The sequence below is a fragment of the Mizuhopecten yessoensis genome, unplaced genomic scaffold, assembly GCF_002113885.1.
Source record: "Mizuhopecten yessoensis strain PY_sf001 unplaced genomic scaffold, ASM211388v2 scaffold8469, whole genome shotgun sequence".
Classification (NCBI taxonomy): domain Eukaryota; kingdom Metazoa; phylum Mollusca; class Bivalvia; order Pectinida; family Pectinidae; genus Mizuhopecten; species Mizuhopecten yessoensis.
Window position 1 is genome coordinate 555,193 of NW_018407563.1, and position 27,296 is coordinate 582,488.

Below are 27,296 nucleotides of genomic sequence, written 5' to 3' on the forward strand. Positions count from 1 at the left end.
GTAATAACAGAAACCAATAGCATACCATAAGCTAATAACTATTTTGGTAAATACTGTATTGAATAAAACAAGAATGATAAAAGTTTGTTAATAACATTACTTCAAAAAAGTCCAACAAGAAATCAAATGACATACCAAAATTTGTAAGTAATAAAAACCGACGCTTCAAAGTATTCAGGATAGATAAGTTGTTGAAGGATGTAGCTTCCCAGTGACATATCTACTGCAATGTAATGGTCCTTCGAGCTTGCTGGCATTTAACTATTGTAATAAATCTAGTACTGAGTGTCAAATGTATAGATATGTTTGATGAAGCTCTTACATTCACATACTCGTGAAGGTAAAAGTAAAATTTATACTCAAACTTTCCTGAGTGTTAAAAAGCTCCTGCAATGTCTTAAGCATAAGAAATGAAAGGTGATAGGTATTTTTTGTGGTAAATAATATTGTATTAAAAAAAAGAAATTGTGATCGGTATCTAATAGTCAGATAGCCTCATTATCCTGTGGTACTTCTACTATACATAAAGAATTTGATAATGACCTGGTACCTAATTTTATTGACAAATACATGTATCTTGAGATTTTCACAGCAAATTAGGAGCTTTAAATTTTACTTTAATTCATGAGACTGTACGAGTAATAGAGAAAATTTATTGAGACTAAAAATCAAGATATATCTAAGTTATCCCATTCAGACTGTAAAAATTAGGCTATATTATTCAGGCATATTAAGGCATTTATTGACAAAATTAATTATATCGCCATTTATTAGAAACTTGTTGCACTTTTCTGATTGAAACACTGACAAGACTTAAGGTACAGTGAGAGATTAATGAAATAACTTTGTTTACTGTCATTTTACTTGGTTAGGTGGACATAGCCTTTATTTCATACAGACACCAAGATAAGTAGGCTCTGTGTCTCCCTCACCTGGCTACCTTTACTGAAATGAGAAAACAAGATTACAAACATGATGTGCAGAGCAAGCTTCCTTTTTTCCCATTGCCTTTAGATGCCCTTACATTAGTACATTGTAATATCATCCTCGATACTCCAGGGGTTAAACTCACTTTCACTATCTGCCCCCCAGGAATATGTGATGGAGAAGACGAGGAGACTAGTTTGACCCTTTGATGTAACATTAAAATATCTGTCAGTCGTGTAACGGTAAAATGACTGGCTTTGATTTCGGGTGTTGCTCCTCTGTAATCTTCAAAAGATTCAAGTGATTGGTCAGTTGTTTTTTACTCGAGACCAATCAAATAGCTAGTAGTGTGCCTTCAATTTTGTTATGACAATATTTCAGGGGTGCAGAGAGCAAAAGTGAACATAACCCCTGGAGTTTCGAGGATGTAGTAATATGTGCCCTGCACTCCGTGCAGAAGGCACTGAAAAAAAGACAATCCAAAAAACTGGAAAGAAAGAATTACATTGAGTACTTATACAGTAAAACACATTTATACTGAACCACTACAGCTCTATAAAGTTCCCTATAGAGTGTCATATTCATGACAATTCCTTGCCTGGAAACACAAATACAGGCAAGATTTATAAGAGACCCTATGTCACTGTACATCATACAGTAACTCCGCAATATAACGCCCTTCGCTTCATTTGCGCCTTCATTTACCACCAATATATTTCAATGTGACTTTTTTCTTGTTTTCTTAAGAATTCTTTGATAAACTTTCCTCAATATATTGCCATACCCCATTATAATGCCAAAATTTATCTTGACAAATGGTGGCAGTATAGCTAGGTTTTACTGTATGCTAATTAATTGTTTACCAAAAATATTGTACAATTCCACATACTAGAGTGCTATATTAGAAATAGTATTAATGTTCACTAGTATCTCATCTACATAACTAATAATGATCCCTCACTGCCATGGCTTGAAAGCTTTGTAGGCAAAGCAACAACTTTAATTCTTCTTAAACATAACGCCTGTTATTATAATCCTGATATGATTTTTTCCACATCTTCAAAAACCTGAAAGTACAAATGAAATACAGTCAGTTGAAATATAATGAAATAATATTCACTTTAAAAGTTTATGTTAGAACATTACATTTAAGGAAATTGAAGTAAATTCTTTTTATAGCATTAAAAGAATGTATGTGACTATTTCTAAGTAAAAAATGTTCTATCTGAGAAAAAGATTCATCGTATGGGCATTATTTCTGTAACAGAGGTCATTATTATTCAATGCCTCCGCTAGGAGTCGAACCCGGTACCTCTGGCTGACTAGTCTTATGCTCTTCTGAATGAGCTAAAGAGAAACTCTCCCTAGCCGAGTCAGTAGGAAGCGGCTAGTATTTTACCAGGGTGATATACTCCCCCTCCAGGAAAGAACTCGTCCCAAGTTTTCCAAGGGTCTTGGTGATTCCTGTGAAAGTATCGCTAGGTATTTTGTCAATACTTCTAAGGTCCCTATGTGAGTACCAATGTAACAGAGGTCAATATATTTCTCAATGCCTCTGCTAGGAGTTGAACCTGGGACCTCTGGTTTACTAGTCTCACACACAACTATTTTAGCAAAAGAGAAATTCTCCCTAGCCAAGTCGGTAGGAAACAGCTAGTATTTTACCAGGCTTGTGTGAATCCTGACAACACAAGGACTATCAGTACACATTTAGTCATGTGATTTTCATAACATGTTAAAGTCACTTTACATATATCACATAACATGGTCATCATGTAATAAATACTACATATAACTATAGTTGTGTAATGTATAGAACACAACACATTAGTTCTATCATAAATTTATCATATTTCATCGCAGCCCTAATAAATTGAGCATTCACATACGAATACTCTCTATATAAACACTAATGACCAAGTATTACAGTCATCACTACCCCCCAGCAGATTTTAATATACCTACCTCCTCCGCTGATCTTTTTGCACATACTTCGCTGACCAAGTTCATACTTCTGTAGTGCTCTATAATTGGCATCGTGCATTCTGTATATGTCTGTAACCTGTAGGAGAAAACACATCATTCATGAATTAGGTCATATCTATCCTTATATTAACAACATTGAGGAAGGGATTTTAATACACATCCTGTCAAAATTACAAACATTACCACTATCAAATTGGCTGTGTGACAGAATTGGCTGTGTGACAGAATTGGCTGTGTGACAGAATAGTGACTGCGTAAAGAAGGTGCTTGTACGGTTCGTTTAAGCCGTCATGTTTTTGCATTGCGATTCATTGTGCATCCATGTCGCTACTGTGTATTAAATTTGAAAACTTTGTGAATTATTGACTTTTGGCCAATACTTCATTCATTAGTGTGACAGTGCTTAGGGTCACCCCTCGGATATCACTGTCAGACTCTAATGAAAGAAGTATTTATGTCAATCAATGAGGTCAAAATAACAGATTTCAATGTATTCTTTGGCAGATATTTCTTTCTCAAATGTAAGACCCTCTCCAGACTTATCATCAGTCTGTTATTGTTGGGTCTAGAAACATTTTTGAGGTAAATATATCCATGGGTTACTAGTAATGTACATCAATGATTTCCAAGAGCTTAAATTACTCCAGAATATGTTACTGCAATGATACTTTCTGAGTTAAACTAGTGACATATCGTTTTGTATCTCTGTACATATAACATACCGTTTTTTTAGGCTTTCCCTGTTGTCGTCTGAGCGTCCACTTGTTTTACCTCGTTCTATGCATCGGTCGACACAAATCTTAAACAGAGTAACATCGGGATATTAATAGACTGATCAGTTAGTATCTTTACCCCTTAACTTTCAAGTTTTTTTTTACAGCATGTTTATGTAGTCACTAGTGATAGAATATATCATCATGTTACTGTCAAATCAATTTGGAGAAAGAAAAATAATCTTCTGCTTTGTATTTTGTCAGTTATAAATTTCTGAAAAGATTATCATTCATATTTTTCAAGAAATGAAATCAGTATTTTATTTTGATCCTAATACCTACATCTTCTGGACAATTGAAGAAAAGGACTGTTTTCAGGTTTACTTTTTCGGACATTTCCTTATTCCAGCCATCTAGATTGTCCTTGTTTCTAGGAAAACCATCTATTAAGAAACTGTCTTTGTTATCATTTTCCTTTGCCTTTTTCATTTCCTGTAACCATAAAAAAATCATTGTTTACACGTGATGTTGTATACCAAGAAACTTCTACACCTCCTTATGTATACTATAAAAAATATTTACAAACTCTGTACACAGGTAAATGTTCACAATTACATAGGTGTCAAACTCTGAAACCTCCAATGAGGGAGATCTCCCTTATTCCATATCTCAAATGAGGGGTAAAGCATGTGAAAATCTTTTGTGGTGTTTTGGCCAGGGAGGAAGTGTTCACTGCACAAAGCTCACATTGTTGATCATATAGTAACAAGGCATCACACGTGATACAAATCCCCTCCCATTCACACATTGTGTGCCAAATGTATGAGGAAATCAATAGAAAATTCAATGACGTAACAACTCTAGCAACTGCATCTGTTGAAGGTATTGTCATGGCAAACAATTGTACCAAGTTTCACAAAATTCTGTTGAAGAATGAAGTCGATAGAGTGATGACAAAGTTTTTCTAAAAATATTAAGTGACCTTGACCTTCAACGCAGTAACCTGGAATACAAATTGTTCAAGGTATTGTCATACCAAACACTTGTATTGAGTCTTAAGAAATTTCTATGCGAAATGAAGTCGCTAGAGCGTTGACAAAGAGTGTAACATATGTACGGGCGGAATCCTATATCCCCTCAAACTTGTTGCGAGGGGATAATAATGGCGGCATCAAAGACCCATCAGAATAGATGTTATCGCGACCATCCACGAGTTACTCCCCTTCGAAGAGTTCTTGCCGGAAAATGCACAAGTCTCGCGAGAGAATGCGAGGATACGGGGGCAAAACAATCTGCCATGTGTAAACAATATGCCCCACCTTCACTGTATTGAACCAACAAAATAACTCACAAGAATAGAGGTCACATCAAATGCATTAAGTAATGACATTCCAATCATATTGTTCGTCCAAAACAAGCTTTCTGACATTTCATTTGACATAAAGTTAACACACGATACTCTGTACGCCGCTGACGGTCCGTCACAAATGTGACGCTTTAGCTTTGTCCTCTTTTTAAATATCTGGCCAATTTAACATGTCTGCTTGCTATCATAGGTGTACTAGCCCCCCCTTTTTCTTATTTGGAGTAGGTGATACCTGTTGACTTCAAAATATTACCCAATTCATTACATGGAAGTTCGTGGAAATTCGTATCTGAATGTTTTGGCGCGGCCATGTTGTTTATATATATATCCGTTGCCCCAGCGAGTACAGTTAAATCCCCTCCTATTTGAAGAGTTCCACTGGTTGCGATATCATCTATTGATTAAGGACAAATAGACGACAGATGCTATGCCACTGCCTAAGCTCATAGGTACTTTATGCTATGTGACCTAACAATGAAAAGTTACATTATTTTTTAAATCATTATTTAATATACACAAACTATGAATACTGGAATGTAATAATATTAACCCACTCACCCCTTAAGTTACATGTGTACCTTCCAAAATCAAAGACAGAGCAAGTCCAGTTTGAAATGAAGGGATGAATGAGATAACATATATGTAATTATGATGGATTGTGAGGGTAACAGTGTTACATGTTACCCTGATCATGAACCAATAGAATTACATGCAATTGTTTCCATTTCATTTTAGCACATTATAAGTTTTGACTGTCAGTTACCATTTAAGATTTAAGACATACTGTAATTTAACTTGACTACGACTATAATGCAGGTCAAACATTCACCCTTTGAAGTAATGCACACGTTATAGCCACTGGTACAATGGATCCAACTTCGATGTGACGTGCAATTTCTTCACCAAGCTCAGATTGTTTATCTTTCCTCTCCGCTCGTAGAAGGTCACCGGCTGATAGATGTACATAGCCAAACTTCTGTAAACAGGAAGATAACATTACATAAAAGTGTGTATCAACAAAATAAAGAGTTAAAGTGACTTCACCCCGATCCAATTCTTTTCCCTTTATCCTAGTTAATACTAGGCAACCTTGCCTTCCCCCACACCCAGGCAAACACCATAGTATCCTGTCCTACTATAAATACATGTAGCTAGGTGACCTTGACCCATCCCTATAAATAGCTTGATTGTTACATCATATTCTGTGGCAATGTTCTAACCTATCATGACTTACTGACTTTCACATTTGGTCGACATTATCCTTTACCATACCTTGTTATTACCTCAACTATTATGTCACACTATGTGACCTTGACCTTCCTCTAGGCCACTGTATGACCTTGACCTAACCTATCATGAAGTTGTTCATCAGTCACACATGGCGACCTTGACCTTCCTTATAGGCCACTGTGCGACCTTGACCTAACCTATAATGTCGTGTCCAGCAAAAATGAACATTCACACATGGTGACCTTGTCTTCCCAAGTGGGTGCCTTCTCTATTGGTGACCTTGACCTTCCTTATCATTACCTTCATTAGCTTTCACACTTGGTTATCTTGCTCTCCCAAATGGGTGGCCTTGCTCTTCCTTACATATTACCTTAACTAATTTTTACATGTGGGTACCTTACCCACCCAAGAACTAACGCTACCTTATAATTACCTTAACTATAGATCCTGTTAGGTTTCAATGACAACACGCTCAAGCGTTACCAATGAGTGGGTGTTTATTACGGTCAACTAGTTTCGACTCTATGTGCGAGTCTTCATCAGGACATTTTTTCAAGATATTTCAGCCCCTGAAGTACTAAAAATGGGGTGCAGTTTTACATTGTTAGTTATTACATGACGTCATCAATAGATAGATAATACACAATAGTGAAAGGCGGGTAAGCCCTTCTTAGATGTTCTAACTTTATAAATGTGCTGTGATTATTAAAATGTCTTTCTCTGGAATTTAAAATAATTGTTTACATGTAGTTGTATGTATATTGTCATTTCCGTAGTTGATCGTATGATATTTATGAAACAATAAACAATAAACATTCATCATATTATATAGTGTCTTTGTTATATATTCGCAGAGTGTTTGTTTGATTAATTTAGTTCATCCTGTGTCTGCGCTGCATATTTTTCCGATACGTAATGCCTGGGAGTACGGGATGTTTTCTGGTGTTTAGGGTGGCTCCTTTGAAAGTGCAGATATTGGATAGCATTAGTGGGTTTGTTCTCCCTTGTTAACTGTATATCCTGTTACACTGATTTATCTGCACATCCTGGTCCAACTAAACGACCTTGCCCTTTCTATGGTTACCTTGACTAAAGTTCATACTTTGTTACCCTGTCCTTCTCAATAGGTAAACTTACCAATTTGTATAATTACGATTGACTAACCTACCACAATTTGTGATCTTTCCCTTCCCTATGACCATCTTTACTAACATTCACACCTAACAACCTAGTCCTTCTCAGTTTGTGACCTTGCCCTTCATATGTTTTAATTACCCTGACTTACTTTTACACTTGGTCACTCAGCCCTCCCCAGTGAGTAACCTATACCTTTCACTCTCGGTAACCTTGCCAATACCACTGGGAAATAACCCTTCCTTATGATTCCATGTATCTTGTCAAATTGCCCTCACTTCTGTGTATACTTACCCTTATGATCTTGTCGCACTGTGTGCCTTTTCCTGCCCCAGGACCTCCAAGGACAAAGATCACATTGTATTTAGCTGCCTCTGTCATGGTTTGTTGGCTTCCTGTCAGAGCTCTGAACAGCACTTGGTGACGGAACTTAGGGGCACAATGGCGGAAGATTGAATACAGAATTTTGATTTTTTTTTTTGCTGGATGGCCTTTCAGAATTATCTGGGGGGAAATGTAATAAAAATTAATAATATTCATATCATTCATCAGAAAATGAATCACAAAATATGATGTTGTGTTTATTTGTCTTCATCACCTGCACTGGTTTTGATTGCATACAGTACAGGTTATATCACTACCAATGAAATGCATATAGTTCACCATCACATGTACGTTAGGCGAAATAAAAATATACCGTGTTTCCCGTTTCCCGACCGACCCTTTTTTGTCATGCCGACCCTAATACAATTGATTGCATGGTTTTTCACAGTCACTGTTATGCATTTATTAGCCGTTTAATTGTTTTCAATTTTATACGCCTTGGCTGGTGGTCATTGTCAGCATTTTATTTGAAGATAGTGGCTTTTAAAGTAGCCATAGATAATTGTGGTTATGATATAGGTTGGGATCTGCAGAAAAGTGTGACCATCTGTAGTCTAGGAGGGGGGAGTCAAGTCTGTGATGTCAGTGTCAGTTGATACTGACAGATTAAAAAACTTGTGTTGTAAATATAGTATAAATATAAATGTACTTATTTTGTTGTTCAATTAGTTTAAACTGGAGGCACTGGAAATTGAGAACAGAAAGCTTCAGTAATACAAAAGAGAACATAACACTTGTGACCATCAGTGGAGTTTGGATTACTAAAAACTAGTGTCAAACAGTAGGAAAACTACATAATTTTTTTATGTAAAAAGAATATATATCCGAGCAGACAATTGAATTGGCATATTGCTTTTAGCTTAAGTTTTGTTTAGTACCTATATAGTCATAGATATATGCCAGCATTTATATTTACCCTCTGCAGCATCTCAATGAAAGTGTATAATTATAGAATACATATATATATTAGTTTACACATGTTTTAAAGCTAAATTATCCTATTATCGTTTGCTGGATAACCGAACTACTCGGTAGAGAAGCGGACGTAAAACCTATCAAATTGAATCAATCAATCATCAAGCCAAATTTGTTTTGCAATGGTTTTTTTTAACAAAACAGTGTGTTTTATGGTCACAATCTCTAAAAAGTGAACAATTATTTGGTCCACACTGTCACTTATCACTATGAGAATTAATGTAAATATTGTCCTTCATTTAACCATTGCTACCTTGGAAATATTTGGTGCTGTACTTTTATTTAGTCTTCATATAAGGAAGACATACGATGTGAATCCGTTGGTATTTCTAAAGATGCTGACTTGTCTGATTGAGGTGCCAATTTCGTATCAGAGGCCGAGTTGTCTCTATCACATTCGATTGGTCGAAATGACTTTTTACTATAGTATAAGCGAGGGCGAAATGTCTCGGCACCGGGTTAAACGTGACCGAGTTGACGGATTCAAAATTTATCAAAACAACAGGTAAATTTGTCTTATACAGTCTGTCAGTTAAATAAGTATCACATCAAAATAGTGTACGTACTAACTGAAATTTAACTACACATTTCAACTTACCAAGCACCCACTAAAAAACTTGTTGACGTGTTACTGTAAATCAACGTGCCCTGACCTAACCAACCGGAAATGGATAATTCAACATGCGCAATGAATTAAAAAATTTGAGTACGAAGCGCCAATGTTTTCCTACCAAAGGTAAGTGAACTATGACATTTAAAAAATTATTTTAACGAAAATGAAGATCGACGATACTAATAGGTACAATACATATATGTCTTACTCGATTTGTTTACCAGAATGATCCAGGAAACATAAAAACATAAGAATTCCTTACACGTGAATATTCTTGCTGCAACGGCTTTAGAATAAGCCGACTTCCGGTTGTAAACAAACATGTTTTTGACAGTTTCTGTTAAAATTGCACTTCATTTGGAATATCTGTGTTTCTAAAACACATTTTTAGGAGATAATGATTATATCTGTCCATGTTGTTCACACAGAAAATTTAATTTTACTTTATTTTGAAAGAATCTGAAGTTCGCGGATGACTGTAAACATGCCGGGGCGTGTTTGATACGGGCTTCGATTTAGTGTGTATTAGTGCAGTTCACATGAGTAATAGGGCAATCAAGGCAAGCGAAAAGTAATATGATGAGGGTTTATTCATTGAAATGTGTGACCAAACAGTTACCAATCTAAATGCAAATTTCTATGCCAGGGTGAAGTATTTTTTCTGTGGTTTCAACTTACAAAAAGCTCATAACATGCAAAACTATTTCATTGCGGATTACAATATGTGCGCTGTTTTGAGGTATGTATATTTCATTTTGGAATGTCATTGCTAAAGAATTTGCATTCGACTGTTTAATCAACATAAAATGGTTTCCAAGAATGTTAAATTACACTGATGTTTCTCAAATCATATTATAATATTCCAGTTGTTACTTTAACAAGTCTCATGTGTTCACACTATTAGCTTTGAAAACATTACTTAGGGCAATGAATGAGCAAGTTCATGTCATGATCAGTTCGTGAGATGTTATGGTCTTGAGGGGCTATGCGTAATGTTGATAAGATTTAAATTTTGACCTTCATTTGCTCAGTACATGTTATAGATTGAATTCAATGAAAAACATCAGTATGATAATATTGTGTTCAACGTAATGCATTTTGAAGTGCAGTAGAAAATTATTCTTAATATATATGTTGCTAATCAGTTTTCCTTATAAAGAATCTTGAATATATTTTTGAAGGATCTTTTTAGTGCCACACAAACCCAAATATAATTACTGATGAAAAACCACCATTAATACACACATGTACATTGTACATTAAATAACCAGTAAGAAGAAAGGTTCCTAATCAGATGTGTATGAATAATAGATCAGTTTTCACAAAATTACTTGTTTTATTCACAATATTTTTGAATAACATCAGAAAAAGCATATCAGCGATTACTAAAAATATGTTGTTGAGTTGCTGGTCAGGAATTGTTCGTTTGATGCATATAAAGATATGTAATTGCAAAATTTAAGCTGTGATCCTTGGGAAAATCAAGGAGGGTGCCCCTGAAAAATGCAAAACCTGCTAATGATGTCGGGGCTAATAGCCCTCAAGTGATATTAACAGTTTCTTTTTTATTTATTTAGAATAAGCAGTCATATTTTTGCTTTGATCTAACCATCAATAAATCAATGTACAGTTTTCTATTCCAAGTGCTATATAGATAATTTCTGATTGCAGGTAATTTTGCAGAATTCTACAATTATGCACTGTTTTTTTATAGTGACTGACTTAATATTGACAGACTGAAATAAATCTACTGGCAGGAAGTCAGCCTAATGGAATTGCACGCCTCTGATTAATATATACAAGAGGCCGATGGGCCTCAACGGTCACCTGACATCCAATTCAAATTAGGACTGTCATCCAGGGGCCAGTTCATATTTTCGTCTGTCCGAGTGACCTTGCTGCAATGTCCATTAATTTTTCCTTGTGAACACAATAACTTCAGTAAATATGAACCGATTTTGATGAAACTTTGTATGCAGCTTTGTATCAATGATATCTTGGATGAGTTTGAATACCGGACCAATTTGACCATAACTTACATAGTTATTCCCCTTGGTAATTCTAATATTGTTGGACCCTGTGAACACGATAACTGAAATAAATGGGTGTGACTCCAATTTTGACCCAAGGGGTCTGTTTTGAACAAACTTGGTAACTGTTTGTCTTCTGTCCTTGGTTAAAAGAAACAAGTAAAAGCGTAAATCAATGATTTATTAAATAAGGCACAAATTTTTAATAGCACCTTGTTAGTAGCAAAAATGCGTCTTGAATAAAAAAAAAAGCCGTACCACATGAATTTACATCTATTCTTGTGTAATGTCAATCAACATCACAGGGACAAATAATACTATAATGACAAAGGGCAATAACTCTGCAGGTTACCGTCAAATAATTATCGGACAAAGTTTCATTGAACTACGTCAACATTTATTCAAGTTATCGTGTTTACAAGGTTCTTATAATAATATTATTACAAAGGGCAATAACTCTGTAAGTTACCATCAAATAATTCCCATTTGCGAACTCCTCCGAGATCTTATTGATATATGGCTGCATACAAAGTTTCATCAAACTCGGTTTACATTTACTAAAGTTATCGTGTTCACTAGGAAAAGTTAACGCATGACGACAGACAAAAGGCTATCACAATATAGGTTACCATGACCTATGGTCAGGTAATATAACCTAATAATTCATCCTCTAAATTTTCAATATGCTTGATTTAAATGATGGTTTGGTGATCCATTTGTAATACCTGGCTGTAGCTGATTTATGGACACTATATAATTTACGTATACATAATTATATATACAGTTCATATTATACAATACACATGCATATATACAGGACAAATGATGTTACCCTCAGACAGTCTATTGATTGAGCAGGATGGATGATAAAATAAATTGTTATTCATGATGATGTGCCAGCTAAATAGAAGGCCAAGGGATCCGGATGTTTCAGGATATTGTCACAAATCCATATTATATATGACTGTATATATGTGCCAGTGTGTCCTAGCCTGTAGCCAGAAGTAATGAGTCCTTCATCAAATCCAACTATTAATGGAAAGTGTGTATGCCACATGAACAAATTGTCTTGATGTTCATGTGAACTACTAGTAGTAAAACCTTGCAATATGTTGTGGACAAAATATGTTTCCGGTATATATATAAGACATGTCTTATCCCTAAACATCCTCCTTTTTTCTCTCTTTTTAAATCTATGCACATCTTGTGTTTATCTTAAAATGAAGAAAAAACACCTTTCTTGAATTTTCAATCTTCAAAATATTTAATTTCTGACAACATTATGTATCATTATTAACTCATTCACCCCTGAAATTTCATAATGAACTATTCCAACCTTTGAATTGGAAGAGTTCAAATACTAGTGGCAAAATGATTATAATCATCCTTGGTGAAATTTGGTGAAATTTAGACATACCTTTAACCACCTAAATCATCGAACACTTGGAACTCCTAACTGACTTTTAAAACCACCCAGTCTGCACAACCAAGGAAATCCCTGCACCAGTAGTCATGTATTGTGTCTGAATTAACATTTGGAAGAGAGAAAAACAAATTTCAGCCATAAAGAAATATTTTTCGTCAGATTCTGTACTGGAAAATTTGTAATTAGCTTGTTTTTGTTTTCCCTTAAACTACTTTAAGTTTCCATATTCTATAAAATCCCAAGAGTATAATGAAAGTCTTCTTTTTCACTTTATATGAAATATAAAAAAAAAAGTGAAAGCCATTTTCAGAGTTAAAATCTTTAATACTGAGTATTTATTATTTGTTACAAATATGTTTGCAGTCAGTGATATCAAAACTTCTTGAATATATTGTACATGTAATTTCTTTTTCTTTCAGATCTAATTTCCAATGGCAATGCCAGGGAAGGTGAAAGGCCTACCCAGCAACTTTCAGATGCATCCACATGTGCACCTTGAATCATTACCTGTAACCTCAATAGAATCTAATCAAAATGGTGAAATACAAAGACAGAAGAAAAGGTAATGTCAATCTGAACTAAAACAGAAATACAGAAACAGAATGCATTTGGCTTTGGCTGTCTGTTGTTGATACAAACAATGAAGCAAATATTGAAAACATAATTCATTCAGATGGATAAATCTTTATTAAAGATATCTCACTTATGAATTTTAAATGGCAGATTGGGAAAAATACACATGTTTTCAGTTTTTAACTCATTCACCCCTCTGAACACATTTACACTCTTCCAATTCAACGGTTGGAATGCTTCATTATGAAATTTCAGGGGTGAATGAGGTTTTGAGTCCTTCTAAATGTATTTAAAGTGCCCTGATATTGATAACCCCCAGACAGCTATATATTGGGCATTGTAGAGCTATAACATCAATTTTGTTGGAGTTCCAAGTATCAGAAATAATTTTGAGTAAAAGTTTAAGTACATAATAATACCTGTATGCAGAGATTTTGAAATTGAAAGTAATATAAACTCTAGTAAGAGAAGTTTGTAATTCTGTTCTGTAGAATTCTGTGGCATTTATAAAATAATACTCTTAAAAGATCAACATCTATCTAGTAAATTCAGTCTCCAACATTATTGCTTGATAACGTATAAACTTTCAGTTTCATTGATATTTTAGAAAAATCAAATCATATGTCCTATAACACATACTTGCTTTATTTTCAGTTCTTCAGATGAAAATCAAATGTTAAAGTTTCCAAACACTCGGGCAGTTCTTTGGGATCACAAATGTATAGACACTCCGGTCCAATTACACATATCCTACTACAGGTAAGTAAATCAGTTGAACTAAAAGTCTATATAGTACACAGTGTTCATTATATGTGGTATTAGTACCGACTGTTACCACTATTGATAGTAGACTGGATAAGCATTGGGAGAGCCAGGAACGCCTGTATAATTATAGATCTGAGATACGTTATAATGATCCAAGTAACGTCACATTAATTTAACGATAAGTATTTCAATTGGTTGATTTTGAGTTCGGTGAAGAGAATCTTTATAGATATAATCTGAACTTAACTTTAATAAACTTATGACATGTGAAAAAAATATGTACACAAAATACCAGAAAAAACACCTTCAAATGATTAAGAAGATGTCTTATTGTAGGGATAATTGTGTCTATGAATACAAGCTGTACGGCACATGTACCATGCTTCGGTTTCACTAACATTTTTATCCTTTACTTAAATTTTCGTGTGGGGAAAGCATTGCTTATAAATAAGGTATGATCTCAACTTAAAACAGGAAATTGAAGAATACTGTACTTAATAAATGATTTCTCACTCTGTATAATGTTCAGATGTTTTTTTCTCTTAAGGAATAGAATTTATAGAGTACTATAAGGTGACAGTTCATCAGGGTTCGACACTATCATCTAGTCCTCTCGTCTGAAACAAGTAAATTTCAGCAAGGCCTAGTGAATCAACTAACCTAACTGGTCACATCATTACATCTTTGATAGATTGAATACTATGAATAAGAATATTCCTTTTGAAAAAGTGCTTAAAATTACACATATATTGCATAATAATTGTCAAAATGTACCTAAACCTTCACCATATCTTTATGGTGGTGATGGTTTTATGTCCCCTTCAGTCGTTTACTTTTGTGAATAAAACATTTCCTTGAGGAAATCTTGGACTACTTATTTTGATGTAGGACTAGCAAAATAATCTACTCAATGAGTCCTATATGGATTACCAAGCAAAAAGAGTTATTGTCGAACCCTGGGCGTCAATCAGGAGAGTGGGTTAAATCTGAATTTCCAGTCTAACTTGATCATTATCTGGATGGTTTATGGATCAGAAATATCTTTTGTGGTGAACAGTAACAAATGTGTACCCAGCCCGAGTTTCCTCTGGCTCTGACACCAGACAGTTTGACAGATATATGTCTATCTGTCAAAATGTCTAAGTCTGGTGTCGGGGACAATGGAAATTGAGGCTAATGTGTGCAATGCTTGCTCTAATATAATAACTGGTCTTAATTTACATGTGAAATGATTTAAAATCAAACAAGGAAGATTTTTTTTTTGTCCACAGAAAACCTAAGTTATGTGTACTGGAACGTGTGATTCGTTTTGCTCAGCGCCATTTACAGAGCACAGGACAGCAGGAATGTCTGTGTTCATTAGTGGGATCCCTCTCCATTGATGAAGGTGAGTTGTGGTAGGCTGCATACAAATTCATCATCTTATACTGTATAGATTATTTGATAAATCCTGTAATTTTAAGTGTATTGTTTAAAAGGGCAGCAGAGTATGATCCAAATTCTTAGTAATTGTTTTAATGTTATAATGACTTGACATGGTGACTTCTGCCTCCCGTTGTTACGATGCTATATAGAACATGGTAATGGTAACATATTAAATTCACAGTGCATGTAGTTAGATCATTTGACTACATGCATGGTGACTTTCTCACTTACATTTGTTTTGTATTTGAGTCTTGATCACTTGGTTCACTTTTTCGCCTACCAATATTGTTAGAATGTTAAATAACAAACCTTTTTATTTTCAATCACTGTCAACTCTATTTGATTTCTTGAAGATGGAGAGGGTGTCAAATTTACCCTGGACCGATTTGACCCGGGTGGCGGGCTAACATCCAGTGTGGGCGCCTTGACCCCTGGGGATATGGCGGTACCATTACAGGTCAGTACTGACGATACACAGATTTGGTCGTATCTTCTCTCCCATCTGTCTAATGACACGGGATACTAGTACAGGTGTCTAAAATGTAATATTTCATTTGCTGATTCATGTTTCGCCTATATTGTGTAATCACCCATTCATTCTAATTTCTAAAACCAGAATGAAATTTGAAGGAGGTACCCCGCTGATGTCATAAAATATGACACATTTTTTGTTACAATTTCTTATGTCAATATAAGTGTCTCGTATTGACATCATGAACCAAGTTACAATTTAAGTACCAGTTTGTACAGTTATGTACCTGTATATATTTAAAAACAAAGGGGTGCAGTGGCCGAGTGGTTAAGGCCTCTGACATTCTGCTACCACTAGCTCTCCACCACTGGGTCACAGGTTTGAGACCTATGTGGGGCAGCATAGGTTTTTGTTTTTTTGGTAAAATCACAGAGCTATTGAAGGGAGCTTAACACAATAACAGACAATTGGACCAGGGTGAATGACCAACTATATGTTTAGTACTAAACCAGTGATCTACACAAATTCATGTACAAGTCAAGGTCACCGACAGTGTTACATCTAACAGCAGTCCGTCTTGTACTATTACAGGGGTCGACACTAACACTAGTCCTGGACTAGTGGATTTCAGCAAGGACTAGTGAATCACCTTACCTAACTGGTCCTTTAATTTTGACTTATGAAAAATATGATTACAAAATAAGTAAGAATATTCCTTTTTTTTTTAAATTTAGAAAACTGTTATTGTAACATATATTGCATGATAATTTTAAAAAAAATCCAAAAAACTTTTGCACATTTTTATGGCAGTTGTTATTTGAAGTCCCCTACAGTCGATTACTTTTGATGTTTCATGCTGTAGATCGCGATGTTTCCTTATCAGGAAATCTTGGACTAGTTACACTGACGAAGGACTAGTAAATAGTCTATTCAACTAGTCCTGTGGACTACCATGCAAAACAGTAGTGTCTAACCCCGTATAATGTACTGGTATGTGTACTATTTATGTGTATGTAGTATATAGCGTTTACCTGTATATATACAAGGTAGTAGTTTGTGGTCTTACCAGCTGGTTCATTAATGCACTTACTTATATATATGGCATGTGGTTTTGTTCACAGATTATGGGCAACACTAAGAAGGAGAGGGAGAGCTCAATAGATGATTATCTCATAGGATTACAGGTAAGCTGGTCTCTACCAACTGTAGGCAAGACAGTGCTAATCTCTAGGGGATTAGCCAAGAATCTCATTGTTACAGGAGACAAAGGCTTAACAGCCATCTGTATGTCATTGTATATTACATTATCAACAATGCATTCCAGTTCTTCCTTTGCATGAATTTTACCTTGACTTACAAATCAGTGAAACAACTGGAGACACATGTACTCATTTTCATTCTGTTTCAAATCAATATATTTCTTAAGATTTATCAATTTCTTTGAATTATAAAGCCACCATTTAAGATTTTGATTAAACAATGTCACATATTTTTTTAAAGAAATAACTTTCCCTATAATATGAATGCATGCTTAGTTAGTAACCTGGGGCCCACTGTCACCCCAAGACCTGCACATGTCATCAATTTCAATTTCGCTTCTCAATTTTTATAAACGTCTTTTCAAGGGTTGAACTTTGATTTGGGTACCATATTTTAGTTAAGATGTTCTGTACTGTCTGCTGAGCAGTATCAAATATCTGATGTGGGGAAATTAGTGGGTTTCAGGAAAGCTGTGTTGATGGTTCATGCTGTAATAATAAATAGGTTACTTGTGATCACCAGAGTGACAGACTAACATCACTATTCTTTTGTCATGTTAACTCATTCACCCCTGAAGACACATTTGAACTCTTCAAATACAAATGCTGGAACAGTTCATCATGAAATTTCAGGGGTAAATGAGTTAAATCCCACATATCTGTCGTGTGGATTCATTACCCCTTTGATATATTCAAATATAAAATATGCAATATTATTCTAATTTGGTTTAATCGGAATGAACCTATTTGTTGATACAGGTGCTAAAACAACGATGTTGTGCAAAGGAGTCACTGGATGTGGGCAGTTTGCTGCTGGTGAAGGGCTGGTGTAACTTCTACTCCACCGGGGACAAGAGTGTACACCACCTGGAGTTTGATATCATCACTATGGGAACCGAGTTCAAGGCCGTTCCCATTACCCCTGTGCCTATTGTGCCAACTGCTTTGTCTAAAAACCTGTCCGGGCCAATGAGTCTGAGTCACTTACAGGGGGAACCAAAAACAGGGTGTGTACTTCTGATATCCAGTCACAATCCAGACAACTACTATTTATATTATGCTCTGTATTGAATTCTCTATTATGGCATTGTTCATTATTCAGAGCATTTTATGGCCATAATAAATTCAAAATCCTTATTCGTCAAAATCATGACATTTAAACAGATGCAAAAAATACAATACTTTTACTCATATTTGGTGATAAATCTTCTAAATTCTTATCCTATGGATTTGTATTTTAGTTCACCTGGTCCTAGATGAGCTTATGCCATGGAATCATCCGTCATTTCTCAACCTTTTTCTTTAAACCTTATCCAGGTAGTAGCTGGATGAAAACTGCTGTGTCTGAAATTCAACAAGGAATATGACATGTTCTAGGGAAGCTGAAATTTTACTTCATTTTAGAGAACACTTTACCAAATTGTTACTGACAATTGCGTTTTATGTTGGTGAAAAACGATGTTGTATGACTTCAGAGCCTCATTTCTGATTTGTAGCTACCTGACAATGGACCATACAAGGAAAGTGCTGTTAGTGTTGGAGTCTGATCCCAAAGTCTTCAATCTACCTCTTGTTGGAATGTAAGTCCCACTACATGATTTTGTTACATTTATACGAACATTTTCGTCTTTGAAACCACACATATACAGAAAACTACATGTGTGTTGTTACTGGCAACATCTGGGTGAAAGCATACTATAACTTCAGTCAACTAATGAAAAAACAACTAGATACAGTTAACAAGTCATTCACCAGCATCATTTGATGTATGCTTTTGTCAGTATAGAAGCATCTAACTTAAAAAAACACACCAAAAAACTGATAGTTGACCTTTTTTTTTGTTAAATTCACAAACATATCTTGACCTTTAATACTCCTTGACATGGTTTGTTTAGATCAAAATTTGTGTGGTGATATTTCTGAATGATAAAATATATAATCATGCTCTGTCTTCTTGTGAGTGATATATTATACATGTATATCCATACATAGATTGATATCCTGGCACACTGCCAGTAGCTGTCAAAACTTGGCACTATACATCTACTTTGTTGTTTCCAGATGGGTGAGCGGTGTGTCGTTTGTGTACAGTCCCTTTGTGTGGGCCGCCTGTCTACGTTACCTCCACAACTCCAGTATCACCGACAGGTAATACACATCCCCATGTAGAATCGGTACAGATCATTAAACCAGTATCACCGACAGGTAATACACATCCTCATGTAGAATCAGTACAGATCATTAAGTCATCGCCTTTCACACCATTTCTGGAGATATGGTAACAAAGATTTTGATATTAAAATTCTATTGTTAAGAACATGGTTTATGTTCCATATTGACTTCTTTATGTATTCTGTTTCAAGCTTCGTTGTGTATAAGCCATTTGACCCTTCCTTAAATGATTTGTTTACAAATTAAAATGACAAGTTTGAATATAGGTTTTTCTCATAGTGACCCTTTCAGTGTCAATTTGTCCTTGTTTAACATATTAAGTGTCAGTGTGACTTCACTGCTGCCTGACCTTTCCAGTATCTGTGTGACCTTCTAATATGTGTATGACCTTGCTGAGGTATTTGACCTTCCCTGTGTGTATGATCTTGCATCTGTCCTTGACCTTCCCTGTGTGTATGACCTTGCTGCTGTCCTTGACCTTCCCTGTGTGTATGACCTTGCTGCTGTCCTTGATCTTCCCTTTGTATAATGACCTTGCTGCTGTCCTTGACCTTCCCTGTGTGTATGGCCTTGCTGCTGTCCTTGATCTTCCCTATTTATAATGACCTTGCTGCTGTCCTTGACCTTCCCTATGTATAATGACCTTGCTGCTGTCCTTGACCTTCCCTATGTATAATGACCTTGCTGCTGTCCTTGATCTTCCCTGTGTTTATGACCTTGCTACTGTCCTTGACCTTCCCTATGTATAATGACCTTGCTGCTGTCCTTGATCTTCCGTGTTTATGACCTTGCTACTGTCCTTGATCTTCCCTATGTATAATGACTTTGCTGCTGTCCTTGACCTTCCCTGTGTTTATGACCTTGCTGCTGTCCTTGATCTTCCCTATGTATAATGACCTTGCTACTGTCCTTGACCTTCCCTGGGTGTGTAACCTTGCTGCTGTCAATCTTTTTTGAGTCTGAATGACATTTCATTGTCTGATATGATATACCAAAAAATCTGTTTCAGGATATGTTCCCCACCAGAACCCTTTCTCCTGGTCCTATACAGCCCTGTCCACTCTAAGCCAGAGTTCTATGAAATCAGTACAGCGTCCGGTACATCCAAGATGGACTTTGACCTCCTCACGGGATACGAAGTTATCAGTATATCTAAAGTAAGTAAATGGTACACTGTATGTTAATTAAATGAACTCTTAGTTTTGTACCTGAAACACACTACCGTCAAAAAGTAAACTTTCCAGAAAATCTACTCTTGTGTGGAATTGGAATTTACATCTGAAATAATTTACAATTCAAATTAAGAACAATATGTTGGTTTGCAATTAGTTTTATATCATGGTATGCTATGTTAACAGCCTGTTATTCTGAGAAAAAAATAATAAAACATTGAAATATTTTTTATATTATAAGAATGAATACAAATATTTCTACTTTCAGTCCAATAATCCTAATGCTACATTTGATGTCGACTTAAATAGTGTCAAAACTGGACATAAGAGAGAATTGTTTGATGGAGCTCTTCATAGGTTCAGTGAAAGGTAAGAACAACTAAATTAAAGGACGAAGTCAGGAGCATTGGTAAAAAAAGTGTTAAAGATACCATAGACTGACCATTAACAGAATTTTACATTTAACTTAAAATAGCAAAAATGTGTGTTTTTCATCACTGTATTCTCTAATAAATACATAATTTTGTATATGCAACTTGATTTAGTGTAACCTTGAAAATATCACCTGAATTTTGTTTTATTTCACAGTTCTTCTTCTGACAAACCTGCCTCTACGTCAGCTCCCGTCAGTGATGAAATAACACCAAGGAATATACCTGCTCCTCACAGATCTAAGGTAAATTTGTTGTCTGGAATATTTATCACAAAAAGGGATGTTATTTTGAGGTTCTCCCGGTACCATCTTTTCTTCACAATTACTTTCTAACAAGCTAAATAAAATGTCCCCTCTTCTCAGTTTTCTCCTCGAGCATTGCCTGCTATTATGGAACAGAACATATCGGTGCATTGAAGTGTGAGCTGTCTCGTCATGCTAAGAGGATAGACAATTAATAATTTAAAAGCAATCTTACTCCCATTTCACACTGTTCAAATTTGATGTGATCAGTTACATTTCGGGTGATGATTAGAGCTACAGAAGATATAAATTGAAACAGGTTGGATGAGGGGCAGATGGGCACTTTTTTACTTATTCACCCTCGTTTAATTCAAAGGTTGGAATAGTTCATTATGATATTTCAGGGGTGAATGAGTTTAATATGATGATGGGAATCACAAAAATTGCCAGCCTGCCCTTGTACAGTTTTTAGCTCACCTGCCCGAAGGCCAAGGGTGATGATATTTGGCCATTAACATTCTGGGATGAAGGACTACCAAGTTTGATCAAATGAATGACCTTCGCCTATATTCAAGGTCACAGTGGTCAATATATGTTTAAATCTTTAAATGATTGTTCTGTATAACCAAAAGGTCCAGTGTAATGATATTTTGCCAGAAGCATGCTAGGTTGGAAGACTATAAACTCTGTTCAACCTAATGTCCTTGTTCGACATTCAAGGTCACAGGCATCATATGTTTAAATCTTTTAATAGGTTCTTATGAATCAAACACTGATATTCTGCCTGTAGCTGTATTTTAGTCCACTATTAAGATTACAATTGTGAGATTAATACCACGTGAGCGATTCAGACCCATTGGACCTCTTGTTACATCTGACAAAGCCCAGCAACAGTTACCTGAACCTTTAAACAGCTGAACTCACACACAATCCCATCTCTTTCTTGATCCTTATCAGCAGGATATAATGTTTTGCACGCTGTTGCCCAAGTAAAAACTTACTCTGACCACAAAAATAGAGCTTTTTTGACATATGTCCTTTATTTTAAGTATTTGTTAAAGTTTCCTTTATCTCTATTGTAATCCAGTATAACACATGATATCGACCGATTCAATGATACTGATGACTTTACTTTTCAATGATACAGTTGCCTGCAATGATGTCAATGGTGCCAGAAGTGTCACTGTTATTTGGTGAGGATGGACAGTCAGGGATCCTCTCTGATGCGGGACCAAAGAGATTGGCCATCAACCAGGGGCGACCTCAGAGCGTTAATAACCTCAAGGACTTCACTCCCCAGCGCCCAATGACCAACCTTTCTAGTCAGTCTGTTATGCCGGCCTACTCACAACAGCCCCCACACTACTCTGGGCACAGCAGTCAGCAGCCACCGAGGAGAATGCCACTGCACAGTCAAAGTGCCCCAGAACTCAACCAGCTCTACCATCAACAAAATGGCTGTCGTCAGCCTCGTCCCCACTCCACCACTGGCACCCAGGGCCCAGCAGTCAGCAGAGTGGGTATTCGAAACTACATGGGCAACATGGCGTTGTCTGAAGAGGATGATCAGATGTCAGTTGGTAAGCAAATGTATCCCCAGAACTCTGTGGTGACTGACAGGCGGGGCATGCCTGGCCCTGTATACCAGAACAGTGGACAAGCTGAAGCACACCAGGGTATGGCACGGGTGAATGGACCACAAGGACAGAGGATGACTAATGGCTATGATGCATACACTGGCCATCCTTTTCCAGTCTCTCAAGCATCATCAGGTCAATACCAACAGCACAGCCAACACCAAGTGAACACGAACTGTAACATGCCTCATCCTAAGCAGGTGCAGTATGGTGACTACAGCAGTCAGCAGCAGCAGCAGCAGCAGCAGCAGCAGCAAGGTGCTGAGTTGACAAGAATGCCAGATCCCATGTCGCATCCACATATGCCAAGTATGCAAGGGCAAGTACCCTCCAGGTCTGTTCAGTTACCAGTTCCTGTCCAGCCACAACCCCGAATGTCACATCCAGACCCCAGGATGGGACAGAGTGGTCCCTTCACAGCTCCCACAGGACCAAACAGGATGTACCAGCAACAAACCTACAGCCAACAAACGAGATCCAGTCAGCCACAGTCGGCATTCATTCACCACCAGCATACTCCTGCCTCTCATGGGCAGGTTTATCCAACGTCAGTCTCCAATTGTCAGCTAAATCCAATGTTGGCTTCCAGTGGTCAAGTGTATTCAACTCCCTCCTCCAACAGCTATGTGTATTCCACTGCCCCCAATGTAGGTTTGGTCTCAAATGAGCAGACACCAGCTCTCCATTCCAATGGACAGATGTTTGCCACCCCACAAGTAACCAATGGTAAGATGATGCAGCCAATGCAGGAAAAGCCCCCTCAGTTTACACCAGTGTCTGGTGGACAGATAGCCTCCAGTCAGGACCAGAGGAGATCTACAACAGAGGGCGACAGCAGCAAGTCCAGTGATGACAGCGGTCTTAGCTTCACTCCAGAGAAAGGAAACAATGCTAAAAGTAGTGCATCTCCCTCGGAAGGATCAAAGCAATCTAGTGTGCCGCAGGCTTTAGGGGGATCAAATATCAACTGGAACCAAGTTCCAAAAGAGGTGTATCAGCTCCTTCTGCAGCAGGACACCCAGCTCAAACAGTTGCAGTCCCAGATACAGATGCTCATGCATAGTCAGAGTGCCTCCACACAGTGTACAACCATGACAGACTTGCCACCCTCCATCAACTCAACTGACTCTAGGGCACAGGACAGCTCAGCTGGCCCGACGACAGAGGAGAATAAACGTAACAATATGTGTTCAGTGGGGGTCAACACCACTGTGCTGTATCAGCAGAGTAAACAACCTGTATCACTCCAGACCAGCCCTCAAAAGGGTCGACCACAACTACAGCATCCGGTGTCCTTACCCCACAGTCATTCCTCAAGTGATGGGTCCCAGCCATACAGCCAGCACACAAGCCACCACTCAAGTGAGGAGTCACAGTGCAGCATGGGCGACCCCAGACTGAGATCATCAGGGAGTAGCTCGGCCCAAAGTGAGGCTTCCAGGTGTAGCAATGATCCTCGGACACCAGCAGAAATCCGACATAGAGGGGTGCTGCCTCTCAATAGCACAGAGCGGGAAGAGGAAGTTGACGTTTCCCAAAGTGACCTTTCCCATGTGATGGACAACATGACTGTCCACAATCAGACAGTGGATAGTGTCCAGTCGGAGATTATTGTTGACCTCCCAAGCTACCAATCTTCTCCCTCCAGGTAAGTCCAGGTTCTTAATTTAAGGATCCCTGTACCACTGCCAAAACCTGTTAGTAAATGGTGGAAACTGCTATTTTCCTCTATGACTAAAGCTTTGATAAATCATTTCTGAGAAGAAAACCATATCTTGCTGCAATGCAGGACTTGTACGAGATATAATGAAGATGAAATACATAAAATATGATCTGCAACAATGTTCTGAGTGGAAAAATTCAGAGGGGCTGGACTAGGGTTTGAACATTGGACTTGAGATTGTGATGCTATTGCTCTAACCAATTGACAGAAGTGTCCTGGCCCAACTGTGCTACAGTTATATCTAAACAGAAGTGTCCTGGCCCAACTGTGCTACAGTTATATCTAAACAGAAGTGTCCTGGCCCAACTGTGCTACAGTTATATCTAAACAGAAGTGTCCTGGCCCAACTGTGCTACAGTTATATCTAAACAGAAGTGTCCTGGCCCAACTGTGCTACAGTTATATCTAAACAGAAGTGTCCTGGCCCAACTGTGCTACAGTTATATCTAAACAGAAGTGTCCTGGCCCAACTGTGCTACAGTTATATCTAAACAGAAGTGTCCTGGCCCAACTGTGCTACAGTTATATCTAAACAGAAGTGTCCTGGCCCAACTGTGCTACAGTTATATCTAAACAGAAGTGTCCTGGCCCAACTGTGCTACAGTTATATCTAAACAGAAGTGTCCTGGCCCAACTGTGCTACAGTTATATCTAAACAGAAGTGTCCTGGCCCAACTGTGCTACAGTTATATCTAAACAGAAGTGTCCTGGCCCAACTGTGCTACAGTTATATCTAAACAGAAGTGTCCTGGCCCAACTGTGCTACAGTTATATCTAAACAGAAGTGTCCTGGCCCAACTGTGCTACAGTTATATCTAAACAGAAGTGTCCTGGCCCAACTGTGCTACAGTTATATCTAAACAGAAGTGTCCTGGCCCAACTGTGCTACAGTTATATCTAAACAGAAGTGTCCTGGCCCAACTGTGCTACAGTTATATCTAAACAGAAGTGTCCTGGCCCAACTGTGCTACAGTTATATCCAAACAGAAGTGTCCTGGCCCAACTGTGCTACAGTTATATCTTAACAGAAGTCGAAGGGAGGTTACTGTATACAAAAATATAGTGCAGTGGGACAGGGGTGTAACATGTCATTCTACCAATAAAGATATCTACGAGGCAGTTGATTGATTATATCTGTGAGGCAGTTGATTGATTATATCTGTGAGGCAGTTAATTGATTGTATCTATGAGGCAGTTGATTGATTATATCTATGAGGGAGTAGATTGATTATATCTATGAGGCAGTTAATTGATTATATCTATGAGGCAGTTAATTGATTATATCTGTGAGGCAGTTAATTGATTATATCTATGACAAAAGGAAATATTTCAAAATCTTACTAACAGTAAAAAGAGGATCAAAATTCTTCTTTTCAAGCTTTTGAGATATGTTGTTTTAACAATTTTATTCTTTTATGTAGATCCATCACATCCAGAGAGACAGAGTCAAATGAGTTCAGTAAGAGTCCGCTGTCAGCTAGCATGTGTGGTGGTCACATGGAGGAGGGGGACTCGGAGGATGAAGACGTGGTCAATGATAAAAACACAAGGCAGTACTACGACAAATTAATGGTGGGTGCACTGAACTGGTTATATCATTATTGAAAAATATCAGCAAACTAGAACTTACAGCTGGAATATCAGCACACTAGAACTTACAGCTGGAATATCAGCACACTAGAACTTACAGCTGGAATATCAGCACACTAGAACTTACAGCTGAAATATCAGCACACTAGAATTTACAGCTGAAATATCAGCACACTAAAACTTACAGCTGGAATATGAGCACACTAGAACTTACAGCTGAAATATCAGCACACTAGAATTAACAGCTGGAATATAAGCACACTAGAACTTACAACTGGAATATCAGCACACTAGAACTTACAGCTGGAATATGAGCACACTAGAACTTACAGCTGGAATATCAGCACACTAGAACTTACAGCTGGAATATCAGCACACTAGAACTTACAGCTGGAATATCAGCACACTAGAACTTACAGCTGGAATATCAGCACACTAGAACTTACAGCTGGAATATCAGCACACTAGAACTTACAGCTGGAATATCAGCACACTAGAACTTACAGCTGGAATATCAGCACACTAGAACTTACAGCTGAAATATGAGCACACTAGAACTTACAGCTGGAATATCAGCACACCAGAACTTACAGCTGGAATATCAGCACACTAGAACTTACAGCTGAAATATGAGCACACTAGAACTTACAGCTGGAATATCAGCACACTAGAACTTACAGCTGGAATATCAGCACACTAGAACTTACAGCTGAAATATGAGCACACTAGAACTTACAGCTGGAATATCAGCACACCAGAACTTACAGCTGGAATATCAGCACACTAGAACTTACAGCTGAAATATGAGCACACTAGAACTTACAGCTGGAATATCAGCACACCAGAACTTACAGCTGGAATATCAGCACACTAGAACTTACAGCTGAAATATGAGCACACTAGAACTTACAGCTGGAATATCAGCACACTAGAACTTACCGCTGAAATGAATATCAGCACACTAGAACTTACAGCTGGAATATCAGCACATTAGAACTTACAGCTAAAATATCAGCACATTAGAACTTACAGCTGAAATATTGGCACA

General features: G+C 37.2%; 2 protein-coding genes across 2 annotated transcripts in view; one reads left to right on the plus strand and one right to left on the minus strand.

The window, feature by feature from the left end:
* Nucleotides 1-9,393, minus strand: LOC110456039 (UMP-CMP kinase-like). The gene is made up of 7 exons (XM_021506563.1): nucleotides 9,314-9,393; nucleotides 7,651-7,860; nucleotides 5,822-5,968; nucleotides 3,969-4,118; nucleotides 3,636-3,712; nucleotides 2,893-2,989; nucleotides 1-1,994 (listed from the first exon to the last, which is right to left on the minus strand). The coding sequence occupies exons 2-7, from the start codon at nucleotides 7,735-7,737 to the stop codon at nucleotides 1,956-1,958; spliced, it is 597 nt and encodes a 198-aa protein (XP_021362238.1). The 5' UTR covers nucleotides 7,738-7,860; nucleotides 9,314-9,393; the 3' UTR covers nucleotides 1-1,955.
* Nucleotides 9,372-27,296, plus strand: part of LOC110456040 (SCL-interrupting locus protein homolog) — a 23,595-nt gene continuing 5,670 nt past the window's right edge. The window contains exons 1-14 of the mRNA XM_021506564.1: nucleotides 9,372-9,451; nucleotides 13,204-13,346; nucleotides 14,012-14,116; nucleotides 15,394-15,509; nucleotides 15,901-16,004; nucleotides 17,141-17,203; nucleotides 18,038-18,285; nucleotides 18,775-18,858; nucleotides 19,340-19,426; nucleotides 20,460-20,607; nucleotides 20,891-20,991; nucleotides 21,211-21,298; nucleotides 22,446-24,583; nucleotides 26,080-26,230. Coding sequence (XP_021362239.1) covers nucleotides 13,216-13,346; nucleotides 14,012-14,116; nucleotides 15,394-15,509; nucleotides 15,901-16,004; nucleotides 17,141-17,203; nucleotides 18,038-18,285; nucleotides 18,775-18,858; nucleotides 19,340-19,426; nucleotides 20,460-20,607; nucleotides 20,891-20,991; nucleotides 21,211-21,298; nucleotides 22,446-24,583; nucleotides 26,080-26,230 — 3,564 coding nt within the window. The 5' untranslated portion in view covers nucleotides 9,372-9,451; nucleotides 13,204-13,215. The remainder of the gene's footprint in view (nucleotides 9,452-13,203; nucleotides 13,347-14,011; nucleotides 14,117-15,393; nucleotides 15,510-15,900; nucleotides 16,005-17,140; nucleotides 17,204-18,037; nucleotides 18,286-18,774; nucleotides 18,859-19,339; nucleotides 19,427-20,459; nucleotides 20,608-20,890; nucleotides 20,992-21,210; nucleotides 21,299-22,445; nucleotides 24,584-26,079; nucleotides 26,231-27,296) is intronic.

Excerpts from the sequence above, each read along its gene's own strand:
- LOC110456039 (XM_021506563.1), bottom strand. The coding sequence starts at position 7,737 with ATGACAGAGGCAGCTAAATACAATGTGATCTTTGTCCTTGGAGGTCCT. Across the intron at positions 2,990-3,635 it reads AGGGAAAGCCTAAAAAAACG|GTTACAGACATATACAGAAT; the intron begins GTATGTTATATG and ends TTTCTCCTACAG. Across the intron at positions 1,995-2,892 it reads CAAAAAGATCAGCGGAGGAG|GTTTTTGAAGATGTGGAAAA; the intron begins GTAGGTATATTA and ends TTGTACTTTCAG.